Source organism: Gadus chalcogrammus, chromosome 20 (genome assembly GCF_026213295.1).
Source record: "Gadus chalcogrammus isolate NIFS_2021 chromosome 20, NIFS_Gcha_1.0, whole genome shotgun sequence".
Taxonomy (NCBI): Eukaryota; Metazoa; Chordata; class Actinopteri; order Gadiformes; family Gadidae; genus Gadus; species Gadus chalcogrammus.
This window is the reverse complement of record NC_079431.1, coordinates 5,005,469-5,024,312: the sequence shown is the minus strand read 5'-3', so window position 1 is coordinate 5,024,312 and position 18,844 is coordinate 5,005,469. Positions and strand designations below refer to the sequence as shown.

General features: G+C 41.1%; 2 protein-coding genes across 3 annotated transcripts; both read left to right on the top strand.

Moving 5' to 3' along the window:
- The first annotated feature begins 915 nt into the window (after positions 1–915).
- eaf2 (ELL associated factor 2) lies at positions 916–7,952 on the top strand. The gene is made up of 6 exons (XM_056580298.1): positions 916–1,124; positions 1,488–1,582; positions 3,261–3,397; positions 4,883–5,061; positions 6,039–6,359; positions 6,644–7,952. The coding sequence occupies exons 1-6, from the start codon at positions 1,022–1,024 to the stop codon at positions 6,691–6,693; spliced, it is 885 nt and encodes a 294-aa protein (XP_056436273.1). The 5' UTR covers positions 916–1,021; the 3' UTR covers positions 6,694–7,952.
- Positions 7,953–8,734: 782 nt separating this feature from the next.
- LOC130373675 (sterol 26-hydroxylase, mitochondrial) lies at positions 8,735–18,645 on the top strand. Of its 2 annotated transcripts, XM_056580297.1 has the most exons (10): positions 8,735–9,099; positions 9,271–9,364; positions 11,862–12,052; positions 12,415–12,614; positions 12,860–13,057; positions 13,575–13,738; positions 14,668–14,834; positions 15,448–15,529; positions 16,614–16,820; positions 17,376–18,645. In XM_056580297.1, the coding sequence occupies exons 2-10, from the start codon at positions 9,359–9,361 to the stop codon at positions 17,493–17,495; spliced, it is 1,335 nt and encodes a 444-aa protein (XP_056436272.1). In that variant the 5' UTR covers positions 8,735–9,099; positions 9,271–9,358; the 3' UTR covers positions 17,496–18,645. The 2 variants fall into 2 exon arrangements, with proteins under 2 accessions (XP_056436272.1, XP_056436271.1); XM_056580296.1 differs by lacking the exon at positions 9,271–9,364 and having other exon boundaries at positions 8,736–9,099; positions 17,376–18,643.
- The last annotated feature ends 199 nt before the right edge of the window (positions 18,646–18,844 follow it).

Below are 18,844 nucleotides of genomic sequence, written 5' to 3'. Positions count from 1 at the left end.
GAGATTCCTAATCTCAATTAGACCGCTAGGTTAGCTAGATCTTCTTTATGCATGCGTCCGTCGAAGAAGGTACTTATCAGGCAAGGATCACTTGCTTCTCTTATTTTCGCCCACTGTATCTCTCTGAGAGCAACCACATCATTTCACAAACAATGCAATATTTTATCCTGTATATTTTGTCTCTGCTCTATCTCTGATCCCATTGATGTGTGGCCATGTAGACATTCTGCAAAGGTCCAATTTCGCTCCCAATTTTGAAGGGAAAACATGAGCTACATAATTAAAGCAAGAAATATTAATATTAGATATAATCAATAGGCCTACATGCCATCTGGTGGCCATATTTTATTCAAGGCTCAAACACCTATAATTTAATGAGATTTGAGATGTCTAAATAAGGGCATTATTAATACTGTTCTTTATTGAAGTAGTTTATTTTATCAATCAATAATGATCCACCTCTATATTCATCTCTTTGCTAATCTCTCACACACACACACACACACACACACACACACACACACACACACACACACACACACACACACACACACACGCACACGTACACAAACACAAACAAAAGTATGCATATATATATATATATATATATATATATATATATATATATATATATATATATATATATATATATATATATTTATATATACACACAAACATCTGACTCTGACATCTAAATCAGATATAAAAGACTGCTCACGAGTTTTATTCAAGAATAAAAACAAAAACCTTTTCTATAGCAGACTTATCTTTTTTTATCAAAGCGTCTTTTTTCGAGCCTACCATGGCGTCTGTGATAGGGCATTATGCTTCCTACTAAATTTTGATTGACAGACCCACGGGACAAACCCTAAATCATCCAGACAAATAAACACAAGCCATGGACCAATCACACAGATGAAGGGGTGGAGCTTAGTGCTGTGCGTGATGTGGCCAGACCTCTGCCATATATGGTACTGAATAGAAAAGCATAGCAGAAAGTTTACAGCACACGAAACTCAGAATGAATGGGACGGCATATGCTAACTTTGACAACCAAGAACACGTCCTGAAATTAGGGGAGACGTTTGAGAAACACCCTAAAACTGCATACCACACAGTGCGATGTAAGTTTACAATTCACAAGTTCGCTTGGTTAGCGGTAGCTTTAGCTTAGCTCATTAGCTATGCTCACTCGTAAGCTAGACATGCCGTGAAACCAGTAAGAGCTAACGACCTGTTTAGAATTATGAATTGAGGATGACCGTGCCATGTTAGTCAATGTAAATTGGTAATGATGTTATCCAGCAGTATTGTATTGTGCTATATGTGTCGTTAGTGATCCTCCAGCTGTCAATATGTCAGCTAGCCGTAGCAAGGCACCGATGACAGAAAAAAAAAAGGGACACTGTCGCCATCTTCCGACAAAAGGCTGATGACAGTAGTTGACACAGAATTGTAGTCCATTATATATTCCCTTATCCTTGCAGATGACTTCAAACCGGCGTCCATTGATACAACATGTGAAGGAGAACTTGAAGTGGGCAAGGGAGAGCAAGTAACCATCACTCTCCCCAACTTGGAGGTACATTTTGAGTTATTTTCAATGTACTCCAATACCAATACATTCAACCGGTCATTTATTTGAATAAGTGTTGTGAAAGGGGTTTTGTTTTTTTACAAGGTGAGTACACATAGTTGAGATACAGTTGCAAGGCAATCACAACTTCTTTGCAACTCTATGCTACCATTAGAAGTAGCAAAGGAGAATTTGTAGGCGCTTGTAGCAGTCTTGTTTTTGTCTCACACATTTTAGCTCAGGGATATCGTTGTTCGTGTGAGCCAATCAGGAAATTAATGAACGGTGCTATTCAATTAATAATCCACACATGTTTACACCGCTTAAATATGTGATGCATGCATTGTAAGCACTCATTTATTGTCTTTTTTTAAATTGTCAATGTGGTGTTCTTTAACACAAGTTATTTATCACATCTACCCTAGGATAAGTAGTTGTTATTATTATTTGACCCAATTTTTGTTTTTTTAACTTTTTTTTGGTCTCCACCCGCTGTCAACGGGTTGTCTCATAAATCAAGTCATTGTATAATTACTGTCTTGTTATGCTGCAGGGGGTGGAGTTCTGTCAAAGCATGTTACACACATGTTACACACCGTCTGAAAACAAACCTTATCAGTAGATCTGAAATGGGCATACTGTTAATAAGACACAGCTGATAATCTGTTGTTGACTAAATCAGTCAACGTTCATATGTATGATGTCATACACCTGTCATAATTTCATGTTGTCATTTTCAATCACAAACTTCATATCAGCTTCCCCCCATAAATCATTATTTGAAAGTTAAAGGTTCTGGGTTCAGAGATTAGTAGCCGGGAGACGGTGGGAATTGAATGGGAGCTTATAGCTTACTGTTGTTGGTGGACTGAACGCACGGTAACCCTTGGGCACTGCACTTGCAACCACTTAGTTATAGGTCATGATGAGCTGCTACTGAAGCAAAGCAATACAATTCATCCCTCACCCATGAGCAAAATAATACAATGCAATCATTAGGCTTTCATTGAACGTTCAAACTGTTGCTCAGTGATGTGTAGGTTAAATAAGATGTACTTTTGCAATGCTACTTAATTAACTAACGAGACCCCTAGTCTTGTAGTGTTTTCTTTGTGTAAAGTGTCTCTGGTTTCACAAGCACCTTTTTCAAGATGTTTCCGTTCTCCTTTAATATATAAATGGGACTTGTATAGCGTTTTCCGATCTGTGGCCACTTATTAAAAGCTTCACATTCACCTAATTCATCTAATACACATTCATTAACGGAAGGCTGATTCAACCATGCAAAGAAACTGCCATATCAGGTAGTCTGGAGCAGTAAGAGTCAAGTGTCTTGCACAACTATATCTCAACACGTGGCTAGTAGGAACAGGTTATAGAAACAGCAATCTTCTGGTTGTCAGACAACCCGCTCTACCTCCAGACCCCCAAGGCAAATTCTAATTATAGGTGAACGCTAACCTATAAAGGCTCAAAACTAACAGTCTAGTTGAGGTCTGTACAGTTTTTAGTAAAAGTAGTCGATGGCATCAGACGTAAACATGAAGCTTAGTTTGTTGAAACGGGTTGATTCCCCGCTTCGATGTAACCCGGAACGGGTTGATGCCGGGTTGTTTGCGTAAAGGCTTGATATGTACAGCTGCCTTCAATGTTCCTTTTCTTGTTGCATGTCAATCCCTGCTAGGGTTCCACCGCCCCGGTCACGGTCTTCAAAGGATCCAAGAGGCCCTACATGAAAGAATGCATCCTCATTGTGAACCACGACACCGGAGAGTACCGCCTGGAGAAACTCAACAGCAACATAGCAGTCAAAAAGACCAGGCGAGTAGCTAGCTGTTCGCTGTGTCCCGCCAGGGCCAGCCAAACACACACCGTAGGCAAGGCAAGGCAAGGCAACTTTATTTATATAGCACTTTTCATACACAAGGCAGACTCAAGGTGCTTCACACATAAACATTGTTATACAATAAAATAAAATAATAGATAAGTAAAAGAAAACATATGCAAAGAAATGAGTAAAATAGAAAGTGCAATGTATTTAAGATCAGATCAACAGTCTCTCTGGTATCCGCGTCGGGACTCCAACCCGACCTAAAAGGAACTTGGTACTTTCTCTGGGACTCCAACCCGGATTCTAGTAACCCTTATCCTTTCTCTCTGGTATCAGATCATGTATCTTTCTTGTAAAAATAGAAAATTTAATTGAAAGTTAAAAAGGCTTTTTAGTAAGTCAAATTGAAAGTGCAATGTATTTAAGAAAGTGAGAAAATTTAATTGAAAGTTAAAAAGGCATTTTAGTAAAATAAAGGTAAAGTATTTAAGATTTAGCAGAAAGCTAAAGCAAACATAAAAGTCTTCAATCTTGTTTTGATGGTGCTCAGAGTTGGGGCAAGTCTTAAATCCTCAGGGAGTTTATTCCAGCTATTTGTTGCATAGTAACTAAATCCTGCTTTCCCATGTTTCGTGTTTACTCTGGGGCTAATTAACAGATTGGTCTCAGAAGATCTTAGTGTTCTAGAAGGCTTATGTAGTAGAAGCATATCAGTTAAATATTATGGGCCTAAACCATGTAGGGATTTATAGGTTAGCAACATGATTTTAAAATCAATTCTCTGACCTACAGGAAGCCAATGTAACGATTTAAGAATTGGTGTAATATGTTCAAATTTTTTGATCTTTGTTAAAACTCTAGCAGCAGCATTCTGAACAAGCTGAAGCTTCCTTAGAGTTTGTTTTGGGAGACCTGTAAGGAGACCAGTGCAGTAATCAAGCTTACTAGTGATAAAGGCATGTACAAGTTTTTTGTAAGTCTTCGGTGGACATGAGCCCTCTAAGTCTTGCTACATTTTTAAGGTGATAATATGCAGATTTTGTAACTGATTTGATGTGACTTTCGAAATGTAAATCAGAATCCATGATAACCCCTAGATTTCTGGCTTTGATTGAGGTTTTCAGGGACAGAGAGTGAAGGTGTTGGGTTACTTTAAGCCTTTCCGTTTTAGCACCAAATACAATTATCTCTGTTTTATCCTCATTTAGCTGAAGGAAATTTCGGCACATCCAGTCTTTCACTTGCTCAATGCACTGGCACAGCAGATCTATGGGCCGATAGTAATTTGGTGATAGCGATACATGGATTTGCGTGTCATCAGCATAGCAATGATGGTCATTATTGTTATTATGCATGATTTGCCCTAGTGGGAGCATGTAGATGTTGAATAAAGAGGGTCCTAAGATCGAACCTCGGTAGGCCCTCCGAGTCGATCTGCGTTTGACTGTCTGTGCGTGTGCCTCCTGGCCGCCCAGGGCTGAGGGGAGCAGTAAGGTCCAGTCCCGTCTGGAGCAGCAGACCAGCCGGCTGAGCCAGCAGGTGAAATGTGGGGGCAGCGGGACCAAGGCGCCCCTCAGCAGCATCGCTGGGGAGGGGCCCCCTCCCCCCAAAGAGAAGATGTTCCCCGCGTCACCCATGGACGACATCGAGAGAGGTAGGGCGGACCGTCCTTAATGTTGTACTAGGCATAGACGGTAACGGTATTATATCACGGTATGTTCATTTTATCTTCTAATTTCGAGATAAATGCTTCTGAAGTGGTAAAATACTGGTTAGGCAGCAAAACTGCATCAAAAAATGCAAATTATTTTCTCAAGTTACTTCCATCTCCGCAAAACATAAATGTTTAATAGTATGGATTTCTTTCTCCACTTGCACGTGGACCTTGCCGTATAGTTTAGGCATCACAATTTGGATGAAGTGTGTGCTGATGAAGGGACTGTTGCGCCAGCATGCTTCCTGAGAAGGCAGTATCGCTGTCAAATCTGTCCCTGGGAAAAGAAATGTTGTGCCAAATTGAAAAAGGATCTAGGATTCGTCACCATATGTTCAGTTGTTACGCATAACTTAACTTTTTGCATAAAAAAGTAGGACACACCGGTCTCACGGTTTCGTTAAAATCCATACCGTAGTGCAAATTCACACCGGTGTACTTTCTATACCGTTTATAAGCTGTAGTGCTTTCCCCCCACCTTTTACCAACCTTAACTCGTGACTCTGTGAACAGAATAAGACATGAACGTGTTGTTCCGCCTTGTTGAGACAAACCGAGTCAGATGGTGAATCAATGAATAACTTTTATGCTCATTTGAATGTCCACCCGATCCAAATACCTAAAAGTTGTTGGCAGAAGATGAGAGATGCAGTTCAGTTCAGTTCTTTAATTAGTCAAATCAAATGCACAACATAACAGGCGAGCAGTCATAGCTGGCAATGACATTTTTGTGTTCCAAGCTCTACTTACAATGCAAAAAATATTTAAAAATTAAAAGTAGTATAAGAGTAAAAAGAGTAACAAAGAACCCAATAATTTAAATAAAACTAGAACATATGTCCAGTATATACATGCATATTCTTGCCTCAGGTGCGTGTGTGTACGTTGACCGTGGGCTTCTCCTTCCTCTGCCTCAGAGCTGATGGAGGAGGCTCAGGGCATGGACCAGATGAGCAGCGGCGACAGCTCCTCTGACTCCAACAGCTCCTCCTCGTCCAGCAGCGACGACAGCTCCAGCGACGAGGAGGGGGGCCGGCGACGCTCGTCCCCCTCAGCCCAGGCCCAGGCCCCGGCCCAGGCCCCGGCCCCGGCGGCGCCCGCAATCCCCTCCCCGACACTCCACAGCATGCCCGTCCTCATCACAGGGAACCCCCAGGCCGGCACGCCCCAGCCCCCCGGCCGCCCGGAGGAGAGCGGCGGGGGCGGGGGCGGGGGGGGGGTCCACATAAACACGCTCAGTGAGTTGTCGCCCCCGTCATCGAATCGCCTTCTAGGGGAGGGCTGTTTAGTTAGGAGAGACGCAGCATTGGTCTTTGGACTGTACGTCGTTATCCCTGCCCGTCATGGAGGGTCAAAGACTGGCCTGTTAACAAATAACAAAAAATGAGTTGTTTATATTCAAGGGGTTATGATCTAGTGAAATAAAATATATATATTAAATAGGTGTGTGTGTGTGTGTGTACATATACCACTGCTAGAGCAAGCTGCCTCATCCCCCTCCCTTTCCCACTTTCTGTTGCAGAGAACGATCTCCAGCTCAGCGAGTCAGGAAGCGAAAGTGACAGTGACTGAGCGACCGTGGGGCGGATTCCTCTCCGTGGTACTGGGCTGGAATGAAAGTGCTCGGAAGGACAACGATCAACCGTTGCTTGCTATTCTTGGGAGTGTTCATCTCTTTGATCTGTGTAACATCCTGGGACTCAAGAATGTCATTGTTGCCAGTGTGCTCAGATGGTTGTCCTTTTGGAAATTGTCATATTCAATCATACTACCGAAAACATAATCATGTTTGTCATTTAACACGACAGACTACGATTTGATTCAGTTGCCAACCACCATAGTTCCTGCATTTCAATAAGTCCTATTTAGTGACATTAATGTGATGAGTTAAAAGCTGTGATCAATTGTTGGATACATATTTCAAAAATATATATATAGTCTGCATATAGGCTGTTTGCCGATTATGTCTTAAGTGGTGTTTATTTGTAATTAAAGAAGGAAAGAATTGCAGATGAGCATATATGTATATATGTATTTTTTAGGCAATGCCACATTGATATCAGGAACGGGCAAACTGTTATTGATCATTTCTGTTAGTTTAAGAAGCCAGTGCCTGATTATTTTTGACTAGTTTAGTAAAATTCCATTTTAAGGAATTATCTTAAAAGGCCCCTTGTTTATTGATTGTCATTTCATTATTCGTAGGTCTGATTTGGTTAGGTAGTCTTGTCATTCAGACACGTTTTCAGTAGGTGTATGGAAGAATAATGGCCTTTGTAGAGAACCTGCGATACTTGAATTGGAATATTTATAATAGAATTGTATACTCCGACCAACCGATAGTTGCTTAATATATCCAATGTAATTTCACTTGAGAGAAACAACAAAGTGGCAGTTTATGTAGTTGTAAGCATCAATACTGTGCCTAAATGTGATTTCCTTTGGGACTTTGCTATGAATTTGCCTTAGGTAATTATAACTACATGCAAATCGTATACTGAAACATAGATGAGTGGGAAGATGCACCAAACAACATTCTTGAGTTGCAGATTTCAATATTGTATTAGATATCAATGTAATTCCTTTGTAGATTAATAAACATTCAGATTGACTTCTAATGTGTTTTGTCATTGTTCCGTGAGTAATCGAGAGTTGCTTGACTCACGCAACTGCTACCTAGGTCAACATACACTTATAACCGGTTATGTTACTAATTATTATGCAATATCCGCAGACGGTGACAACAACATTGTATATATATATTTGATCAAGTGTTTACCAGCTGCAACCCTTTCCACTTTGAAATGACTATGGGACTGATAATTGTCTTGTCAACATTATGATGTACATAAGAGCCAGTTAAAAAATGGATAGTTTTCAAAATCACACAGATAATAGTTGGTTCCGTGAGTAATCGAGAGTTGCTTGACTCACGCAACTGCTACCTAGGTCAACATACACTTATAACCGGTTATGTTACTAATTATTATGCAATATCCGCAGACGGTGACAACAACATTGTATATATATATTTGATCAAGTGTTTACCAGCTGCAACCCTTTCCACTTTGAAATGACTATGGGACTGATAATTGTCTTGTCAACATTATGATGTACATAAGAGCCAGTTAAAAAATGGATAGTTTTCAAAATCACACAGATAATAGTTGTTTTTTTTTGCATTTCCTGGATTATAATTGTCACAGATAGCAGATAATCATACTAATACAAAAACGAAATATAAGCATTCGTCTACCATCTGAGATGAGATTCCTTTTATTGTTTTGTTTTCTTCTATTAATTCTTCTATTAGGCCAGTTGTTTTCATGGTATTTTTTAAAGGGATGCTTTGCTTAAATTTATGAAATTAGCCTATCGGTTACTATTATGCATACTACTATACTATATACAAATTAGGCCTGGTATCCATCTACCTGTGTTATATGATTATTACACGGATATTATTATTATTATTATGAAACGTTGTATGAATGTATCTACATTTGTTAATGATAATTAAAGGTGTATTTCCACGGGTAAGTGTTTCTTGCATGTCCTAGGATTATGTAGTGTGTCTAAGTCCAGTTGGCTTCATTCTGTGGTTGTGCTGATGATTGCAAGGCTATGCTGCCTATAAAAGGCAACCATTGTACGCGCAGAAGACACAACCCCCAGTATTTCTTGGACGTTTACACATGACTCTATAACCGAGTGATCTGATTTTACGCCAAAATGTTCGCCGGTTCACTACATATCGGAAGTCTTGCATGTAGACGAGAACACGTAAACGGGATCCAAAGATTATCCTCTATTTTTGATTACGGCATGCGTTGCAGACGCGACATCGCATCCAGCACCACCTCTGTTGTTGAGCATAACAAGCAGAAAACGATAGACGATTTGGACGGACCGAGTTTCGTGAGAACTTTATATTGGCTTATTGGTAAAGGATATTTATCATTATCACATCAAATGCAAGTAAGTACTCTTCGACTGAAACGTCTAGCTTACGGGAAATATCCATGGTGTAGCCTATTTCACGTTCAATAGCATGTAGTTATTCAACGTATAATTATAATGTTTATTATATCTAATAATTGTACACACATCTTTTTAATATTTGTATATATTATCCTATCCCAAACGTAGAGTTTGCCCGTGGGCTATCAGATGACAAAGTTGGGCTATAATCTAATAAAGTGCAACTCACCCTATATTTAAAGTGACGTCATGACTGATGGTGGTGAGTAAAGGTTGTTTATTCTTGTATTCATGTTGATCATGTTGGGTCAGTAGCACTTCATACATGACACATTCAACTTAGCCTTTGTTATAGAACTCAACACAGAGGCATACTGTCTGCCTAACTATTTAATGCTTAAACAGTCATCAAGTCCTATTCAATAAAGACACCTTATAATTAACTAACAGCAACAGTATTTCGTTTGGCGCTCCCACTTAACCGTCCTCCCATTGGTGCATTGTTTTTCTTTAAGTGCTATAGTGATTGTTGACAAGTCCCGTATCAATTTCAAATTTACGTTGATTGGGATAAAATGAGATCTCACGACAAATGTAGCTATTTTACACTGTATTTTCAGTTGGTTGTGATACACACGTTATTAAAATTGTTATATCATGTATACTTTCTGATTAAGACTCGTGGCCCTATTTAAACGGTCTGGAACGCAAGTGAGAAGCGCCAAGCGCAAGTAGCTTTGTGGGCGGTTCTATGGCGATGTTGCTATTTCACCGCAAATAAATGCCTCTTGCGCACGGCACAAATCTAAAAAGGGTTGGTCTGAAGTAGCCTATTACCCTGGCCGTAACGTGAAATCAACCAATGAGAGTGCCATCTCCCATCCCCCTTTAGAGCCATGAGCGCATTTTAATCTGAAGATTTGATATTTTGACAGCGCGTTTGCAGTCTCCGAGGAGACAAATGCATGAACACATGAATTTCAAACTTCAAATGGCTCAGTTTATGGCCAAATAATATGACCTAATTCACACATGGAATAGCGTTTTCTTCCATAACTTCAGAAACACTGAGTCCTCAAATAAATTTTGGCGAAGAAAACTTAACACACATATGATATGCGGTAAAATAAATGTGGTTCTATTTAATAATATACGCAATACATTAACAAACATCGTTTCTTACCAGTAATGTATGCATTATCGTTATCGACTTGTGTTCCTAATATATGCATATGTCCCCCGTAATTATTTTACACATACACACACGCGCCCGCATTCATTCATTCTTTGTAACACTCACTCACAGTAAAACAATGTTTTCTAACAATCAAATACTCATCAATCCTGAAAGTTATGGGCTTGTACACGATGTCTGTGTCAAGAAAATATGTGTTACTGTGCGGTGTTTGCAGATGCATTGATTTAAAAGTACAACTTATTACCGCTGTATCAGCTGTTCTTTCCCAAATAATTTACCCAGAATGTGTGGCTAGGTGAGAGGAGCAAAGTGGATGCGCAAGGTGTACAAGCAACATTATTCATGCGCCCTTAAAATAGCATCTGAACAACACGCCACTGACTTTAAACTAGGTATATCCTGGTTTGTGGCGCAAATGTTTTCTGAAACTGCAAAATAGCACCAGGGAACGTTTGCACAAGAACACACCTCCTCCTTTCACTGAACCGCCCCTTGGGGTGCAAGATCATTTCTTAATTTACAGGCGTGTGGCAGTGGAGGGAAAAGAACACTCTGCGCCAGTTGCAAACTAGCAACGACACATGCATCAGTGTAGAAAGTAAATTGCGCCGGATGCAAGATAGGGCCCTTGGTCTTGCGTTTCCGATTCCGTATTTTTCTCCTCGGTTCATGTACGTTTGTAGTCTGCAATAAAAGTTCTGCATCGTGTCTCTTATCCCGATGTGCTTCTTTGCAAAAGTTGGATAAGCAGAAGTAACTTTGAGTGTGACTCCTCGAAGTGCATTCTTTTTCGATAATGCTGCAATGACCGCTGGTTTGTGAAGCCCTGGTGAAAGCGACATACGGATAGTTCCTCTAATGGCCTATAGGTGGCATGGGGTTGTTGTATGCATAAAGAACCGAAATGTGGTTTCTCATATCTTCTTCATTCTCATAATACAAAGCTACCTAACCAGGCCAGTTCATTTACGTGTGTTGGACAAAAAAAAGATACAGCAATGGCATCGGCCATTTCTCATTTGGAATTGAATGGATCTGATTGCCAGCTGCTCAATTTTGTCAGTGCCGCATGTGGAGAAGGCTATGTGTTTCCGAGATCCTGAGAGAGATGCTGTAAAATAAACCATATGTTTATGCAAAATTGCAAAAGTCTCTGTGCATGGGTTATGTATTTAAAGTTTAAAGTCATCTCAGATAGGCTAATCTATTATAAACCTAACTGTTCACTTAGATCTACTGACAGTGGTCAGCTGGTTATGCCTAGGGTCAGGTCCAGAGCCTTCTGAGAGAGAAGGTTCTTTCCCTTCTCAAGGGAAGAACTGATGATTCAATAAAGAGTTGCTCAATGTTGCACAACACCGCACTCGGTGTGTGTATAAAATGGATTCTCAACATTAACAATTTCTCAGAAATGAGTATGTACGTATTTTCTTTCTCTAAAATGGATAGATTGGTAAATTGTATATTTTTCTAAAGTACTGGATTTGTAGTATGATCTCCCTCTACCCATCCATGCGCTTAGCAGCAACAGCTAACCACTTGCCAATGCATCTGCTCCTAGATTGAACACAGCAAGATCTACGGCCCTCTGTGGAAGTCCAAATTCGGCTCAATGGTCCTGGTGAACGTGGCCAACGCGGACATGATCGCGCAGGTGATGAGGCAGGAGGGACGCCATCCCATCAGGACGGACATGCCTCACTGGAGGTTCTACCGAGAGATCCGAAACAAGGCGTACGGACCCCTGTCCCAGTGGGTGAATCCTTAAGGCTCATCCTCTGCTCATTTTTCTTCTTGATTTAATTGTATTGAACTTTATTTGGTCGGTTCGAATGGAATTGATATGTTTGTTCCCCTCAAGGAAGTCATTGTGACTACCTTGACATCTTGGAAATTTCCTATAGCATGGCTTGTTCAAACATCTTGTTGTTTCTCCTGTCTGACTTGTTCCGACAACACCCCACTCGATGTGTGTGGAAAATGGTTTCTCAACATTAACAAAAACACCAGTTTCCCAAGAGAAATTCTCAGAAATTCAGGAACATTAGAGTTTCACAAGAGAATTTCTCAGAAATTAGTATGAACGTGTTGTGCTCTTTCTGCTGCCCTCACAGAAACGGAGCCGAGTGGTTGCACATTCGCAGCGTTCTCAACCCAGCCTTGCTCAAGCCTGTGCATGTGTCGCGGTACACCAACACCCTCAACATGGTCGTGACAGACTTCATCAACAGGGCCACCTGGCTGAGGGAGAATACAGGCCAGGGTATCGTAGTCCACAACCTGGCCGATGAGCTCTACAAGTTTGCTTTTGAAGGTCAGCTCTCTCAGTCAGCTCCTCACAAACACACAACATACACACACACACACGCAAACACACACACACACACACACTGAAACACACACACACGCACACACACCTAAATTTGTAGGCAGACCAGTATGATGGAAAGTTTCCACATCTGCCGTGGAGTCAGATTTTCATCAGTTGTGTTGGTGTGTGTGTCACTCTCGTAACTCTGTAAAAACTACCAACATTCCTCTGTTTTGTCTCCATTTCAGGAATCTGCTCGGTGCTATTTGAGACCCGGATGGGCTGTCTGAACGAAGTGTTTCCAGAGGAGACTCAAAAGTTTATCAGCTCTGTGGGGGAGATGTTTCGTGTGTCTATGATTATCCTCCTGTTCCCCAAGTTCCTTTGGCCCTACAATCCGATTTGGAAGCAATTTGTTGCAGCCTGGGACCACATCTTTAAAGTTGGCAAGTCTATTTTTGTTGACTGATCGGGACATTGTGTGATACATGGAGGAGTACTCTGAGTTCCAACAACCACTCTCTGAACCTGACCCTTCATAAAGTCAATATGAGCTGTTGCCTAACATAGAAAGATGACTTGGTTGTGCATCGCAGAGTGAATGGTGTATGTGACAACAATGGCAACGCCCATCTTACTTCCAGGATTAGCCCCTGCTGTTGGCCATCTCACCCTGCCTGAATTAGCATCAGCTGTTGTAAGAGTGGATAAGGGATTGGATTGAGGCTTAGGATTGTGTTTGACTCCCAGTCTAAAGAATCTGGGTTTGATCCCCAATTACTGCAGTCTAAAGCATTCCTGAGCAAAATGTCTACCGTTGCATCTGAAGAAAACGGATAAAAGTGAATAAATTGCATTTCTGCCATATTCTACCACATCAGACACCATCACAAATGATTATAACATCTTATCGTATGCTTAACCATCACCCTTTTAATTCAGACTGAATGACATTCCATACAGCGGATAAACTGGTGCAGCAGAAGATTGGCTCCATCCAGGAGAAGGTGCGTCTGGGTGAGACTGTGGAGGGAGAGTATCTTACCCATCTGCTGCTCAGTGACCAGATGACCCTGGAGGAGATCCTGGCCAGCATCACTGAGCTCCTGGTGGCCGGAGTGGACACGGTAAGGCACACCCAGGGGTTATCCAGAATGAGGACTGGGTAGTTCTTCAGAGTTAGCATATAGAGTTGGCATGTGGGGGGTTTTTTTGGTCATCAAACGACTCAGGTCCGATAACCTACAGGCTAACAGCTTGGCTTCTGAAATCATAACTAGTAAAGTTCTCAGGCTTTTGGCATTGTCAACATTTTAATAATAAATCTTCTGTGACTGATGAAATGTTTATACCTGTCGGCAATATTATGTTCAATCATTGGCCTGCAGTTATGTTTTAACATCCGTCTGTGGGATGAGCTAGACCTGTCTGGCATGGTGAGTGATTACATGGCAGGAAATGGTTTAAACTTTTGGATACAGATGGTTGGGCAATGGGCAAGCATACTGGGAATATGCTCGAGGACAGAGATAAGAATCTGATGTTTTTGTGTGTGTGTGTGTGTGTGTGTGTGTGTGTGTGTGTGTGTGTGTGTGTGTGTGTGTGTGTGTGTGTGTGTGTGTGTGTGTGTGTGTGTGTGTGTGTGTGTGTGTGTGTGTGTGTGTGTGTTTACAAGATTTACACTTTGAACATTGTAGATGGTGCTTATAGTCTTTTAAGCGCTGTTGGCTATAGTGGTCTGGAACAGGATCAGTTGTGCGATTAGGTAGTGTGCAGTTGCTGATATAATGCTTAGTACAATTAACACAACCTTACCAACTCTTTTATTTCTCAATTATTTGCAACATTAGATTTGATAGATTATGTTGATGTCAAAGGGAAATATGGGGGGGGGGGGGGGGGGGATAAGTGATCCCCTTAGTCTCCCCTCTATTAGAATAACACTAGCTCTTTATAACAGACTCGATACATAAAACACAAAAATTGCACCCCTGGTGGTGAGAGATAGCGGTTTATCACTTTTGATGATCGATGGACTGTTGTTGACTCTGTGCAGACGTCAAACACCGTGGCATGGGCTCTGTATCTGCTCGCCGCACACCCAGAGATCCAGGAAAGATTGTACCAGGAGGTGATCAGCGTATGCCCCAGAGGCAAAATCCCCACAAGCGATGACTTCTCAAACATGCCCTACCTCAAGGCTGTCATAAGAGAGACTTTACGGTTTGAGAATCTCACTTTTCGTTCTGTGAGATCCGATTGGGTTAAAATGCATAATGAGTTTATTAAAGGTTGCTCTAACTGGCTTCCTCTAAGGTTCTTATAACTGGAATTGGTCCAATGGCGCCACCTGTTGGCTAAATCGTATTTCATAATCAAAGTGATGTTTCAGTAATGTTTCTGTGTTATGACATCACCCTTCCCTCCCTGTAGCCATAAAAGAAATAGCAACGCAGTAGAAACGTCCATATATCTGATAATTTGAATATAATTGGGGAAGGATTAGGGGGTGATGAGGTTTGACTGCTAGACAAACATTTCTGGTTTCGATGCTCAATCCTTGAGAGAAATGCCTTTCGAGACACACGCCCATTATGTGCTTAAACACTGTAAGTCGATTTGAATGAAAGTGACGTCTAAATTACAACAATTATAAACTAGTAATGACAGTTCTCAGTAGGAATATTTCTTCATGAAATAGCGGTTTGTACTTGAAACTTGTTTGATGGACACAATAAGCCTCTGTGGAACCCTGGAAACCTGTTCTTACTAAACTATGTAAACATTGATGCAAATATACGCTAAGGTTGTTTGCATTCCATTTTCTCATCCCCAGACTATACCCAGTGGTACCAGGGAACGCCCGCGTCACCGCTGAAAAGGAGATCATGGTCGGAGATTACCTCTTCCCCAAAAGGGTAACACTGACTGTCTACAGTTCAGGGCAGATATTCACATTACAGGCTATATTATGTCGTATGTAATACATCTGATCTGTTATAATTCCGAACACTCTAAAGATACAAACTGCAAAGTGGACACATGACCACCAGGTGGTGCAAAAGTTGTAGGCAAGTCCACTAACTGAATTTAATGGGTGAAATGAATGGTTCAGTATATAAATGCTCAAGATAACTTTTCTCTAATTTGTGTTGCTAATCTGTGGTTTTTCAACTGTTTATATGCAAATGAAGATAAGATCAATATTAAAACAATATTATATATAATATACAGTGGAAAGAATGGGAAAAAGCTTTGGTTATCAATGATTAGAATGCGATCAATAATATAAAATATATTTTTGGTTTTAAAACATTTGGAATCGAAGAGTTTGCTCACATTCTGAGCTTTATATCAGTCATTGTAATAATAAGATAATCATGCTCTCCTTTTTCTGCTATTTGTCTTAAATAACACCCTAAGATATAGTGGGAAAAGGTGAATTATAGTTTTCTATGGGAACCCACAGCGTAAGGCTGGTGGGTGCATGTTTCTGCGATGGTGATTCTGAGCGTGGACCACCGAAAAGTAACCAAAGGTCACAAATTTGATGGAATCAGCTGGTCATTACAATGTTTAGAGAATGAGTTGCACAAATGATTATATATTTTAACCTCCTCAACTAGCCGGTCACATAAGAACCACAAAGTGTAACTAGCGCGACGCAGAAACGTGGCATCAGGTGTGACTGCTATAACATCCGCCGTCCCTTTCTGCGGTGTTTCCCTGCTGCGGCATAGCTCAGCAGTTAAAGCGGGGTTGGCTGGTCACCGCGAGGTTGATAGTTTGATCCCAAGCTCCTCCTAGCTGAGTGTCGGGGTGTACTTGAGCAAGGCATCTAACCCCAACTGCTCCCGACGAGCTGCTTGTCGCCTTGCATGGTTGACTCCGCCGTCGGTGTTTGAATGTGTGCATGAATGGGTGAAGGTCAGGCAATATGATCAAAAGCTTTGGATGAAAGCGCTGTATAAATGCAGTCTGTTTACCATTTACCATGCTCAGACCCTGTTCCACCTGTGTCACTACGCCGTGTCCTACGATGAGAGCGTCTTCCCGGAGCCGCACGCCTTCAGGCCCTCCCGCTGGCTCCGCGGAGACACCAGCCAGCCCCGGAGCCACCCGTTCGGCTCCATCCCGTTCGGCTTCGGGATCCGGGCCTGCCTGGGTCGGAGGCTGGCCGAGCTGGAGATGTACCTGTTGATGTCCAGGGTGAGAGGCGTTCAGAGTCACACACGCACATGTGCCCAGACACACACGCACGGACACATGCACACACACACACACGCACGCACGCACGCACGCACGCACGCACGCACGCACGCACGCACGCACGCACGCACGCACGCACGCACACACACACACACACACACACACACACACACACACACACACACACACAAAAACATCAACACAAGTTGATTAGTTGTTTCACCACCCTGGTTGTATGATACAAACAAAATCCACAATAGCATTAAATTATAAAGGTGTCTAATATTGGCCTCAATGTTTTGGCCGCCTATTACCAAGTTGCTTTTGCTTTAATGACGAATCTAAGGAAAAATCAAATGGTTGATGTAGTTGATAGGAGAGCCGTAGCAATATTCTTGCCTTTGTTTTTGATCAAATATGATCGAACTACTGATGATGTTGGAGCATGTTTTTTATCATATTGTTATGATACGTCTGTCACCCCAGTGATTCTCTCCTTTGACTATATTAACTCTTTTCACCCTACCTCTCTCTCTCTATTTTCCTTTATCGAAGTTAATGCAACATTTTGAGGTGAGGCCGGACCCTTCCGGATGCAAAATAGAGGCAGTCACCAGGACTCTTCATTGCCCTGCTCAGCCAATGAACCTGCAGTTTATTGACCGGAAAGATTAGAGGGAGGAGCTAGGAGGACCACATACAAAAAACCAACGCACTGAACTACTGAAACGTATGGTACGACAATACTGGTACCCTGTCAACCACCTCTACATTTCAGCACCCGTCCAAACAGTTGTTGGGAGTTAGTTTCCCTCAAGTCTAAATGCTTTAATAAATATGTTGTGTCAATATGTTTTTACCTGCTGTCCTGGCTGCGGAGCTCACCACTAACATCAGGACAGCTGAAACCCTCTCCTATTTCCGCCACAGGCTGAGAACTCATCTGTTCTTGGCTAAGGAATAAAACAAAGCATGATTTAGCATCTGCTGTATAAATGTAATATAATGTAATATTTGTGATTTTTATGTGTTACTCCCTGGAACTTGTTTCGCTTTTGGGAGAGAGTTAAAGTGACAGACTTGCACTCTTATTATGTTATCAGGAGTTATCAATGCGTGCACTAATCAGCACCAAATTGTGTTGCATCAAATCCTTTGCCAACTCAAGTCATTTCAGTTTAGATTTCCTTCTATTCCTTCTTGCCGATTTAAATGGGGGGAGCCTATTTACCCTCCTGGCTATGTAGCCAATCACTGTACATTAACGTAGCAAAGGGGATTCAGACCACGCCCCTACCATCTTGAGTCTTTCCAGGACCGAGTTTATAAGATTACTTTTGGTTGTATATTAATTTACTTAAAAAATATATATATATTTGTATAGTGGATAGAAAACATGATAATTTTATGTTTTTAGATCCTGTTTCCGTCAATTTTAGACGATGGACAGCATGAATGTAACAAAAGTCATTATTTATCCGACCTGTTATAATACCTTTTATTGATTGATTTCACCTTTGGTAATTTGTTATCAATGTTTTGTGCGATTATATAATAGGTTTGTGTTCAAACTTACCAATTCGCAATATAGGTAAGCAGGACATTCCCTTTTTATATTTTAATGTAATTATTTGTCTTTATGTTTCCATAGATATATTATCTAAAAGTTAACAATAGCATAGACATATATAGTTTATATACAATGCTTTGTGCCTGTTTTCTTGCATTTGCACCATTTAGTGCCATCTTGTGGAGAAATGTCTTACGGCTGTAAACCTGATGTAGGCATATACCCCAATAAAGATAATGAATCCTGATGCAGTAATATTTAATCATAACAAAATGTGTACATTAGTAGAACCTCAACAACCTGCATCAAATATGGATGTCTTAACATCTCAACATATTTAGCTGAGCCTGGAAACATACAATATAATGGCGATGATATTTGACAAAGACAAATGTATTCAATGCTTTTATAATACCCAATGATGGATATAAAGAGTTGGTGGAAACAAGAAGTG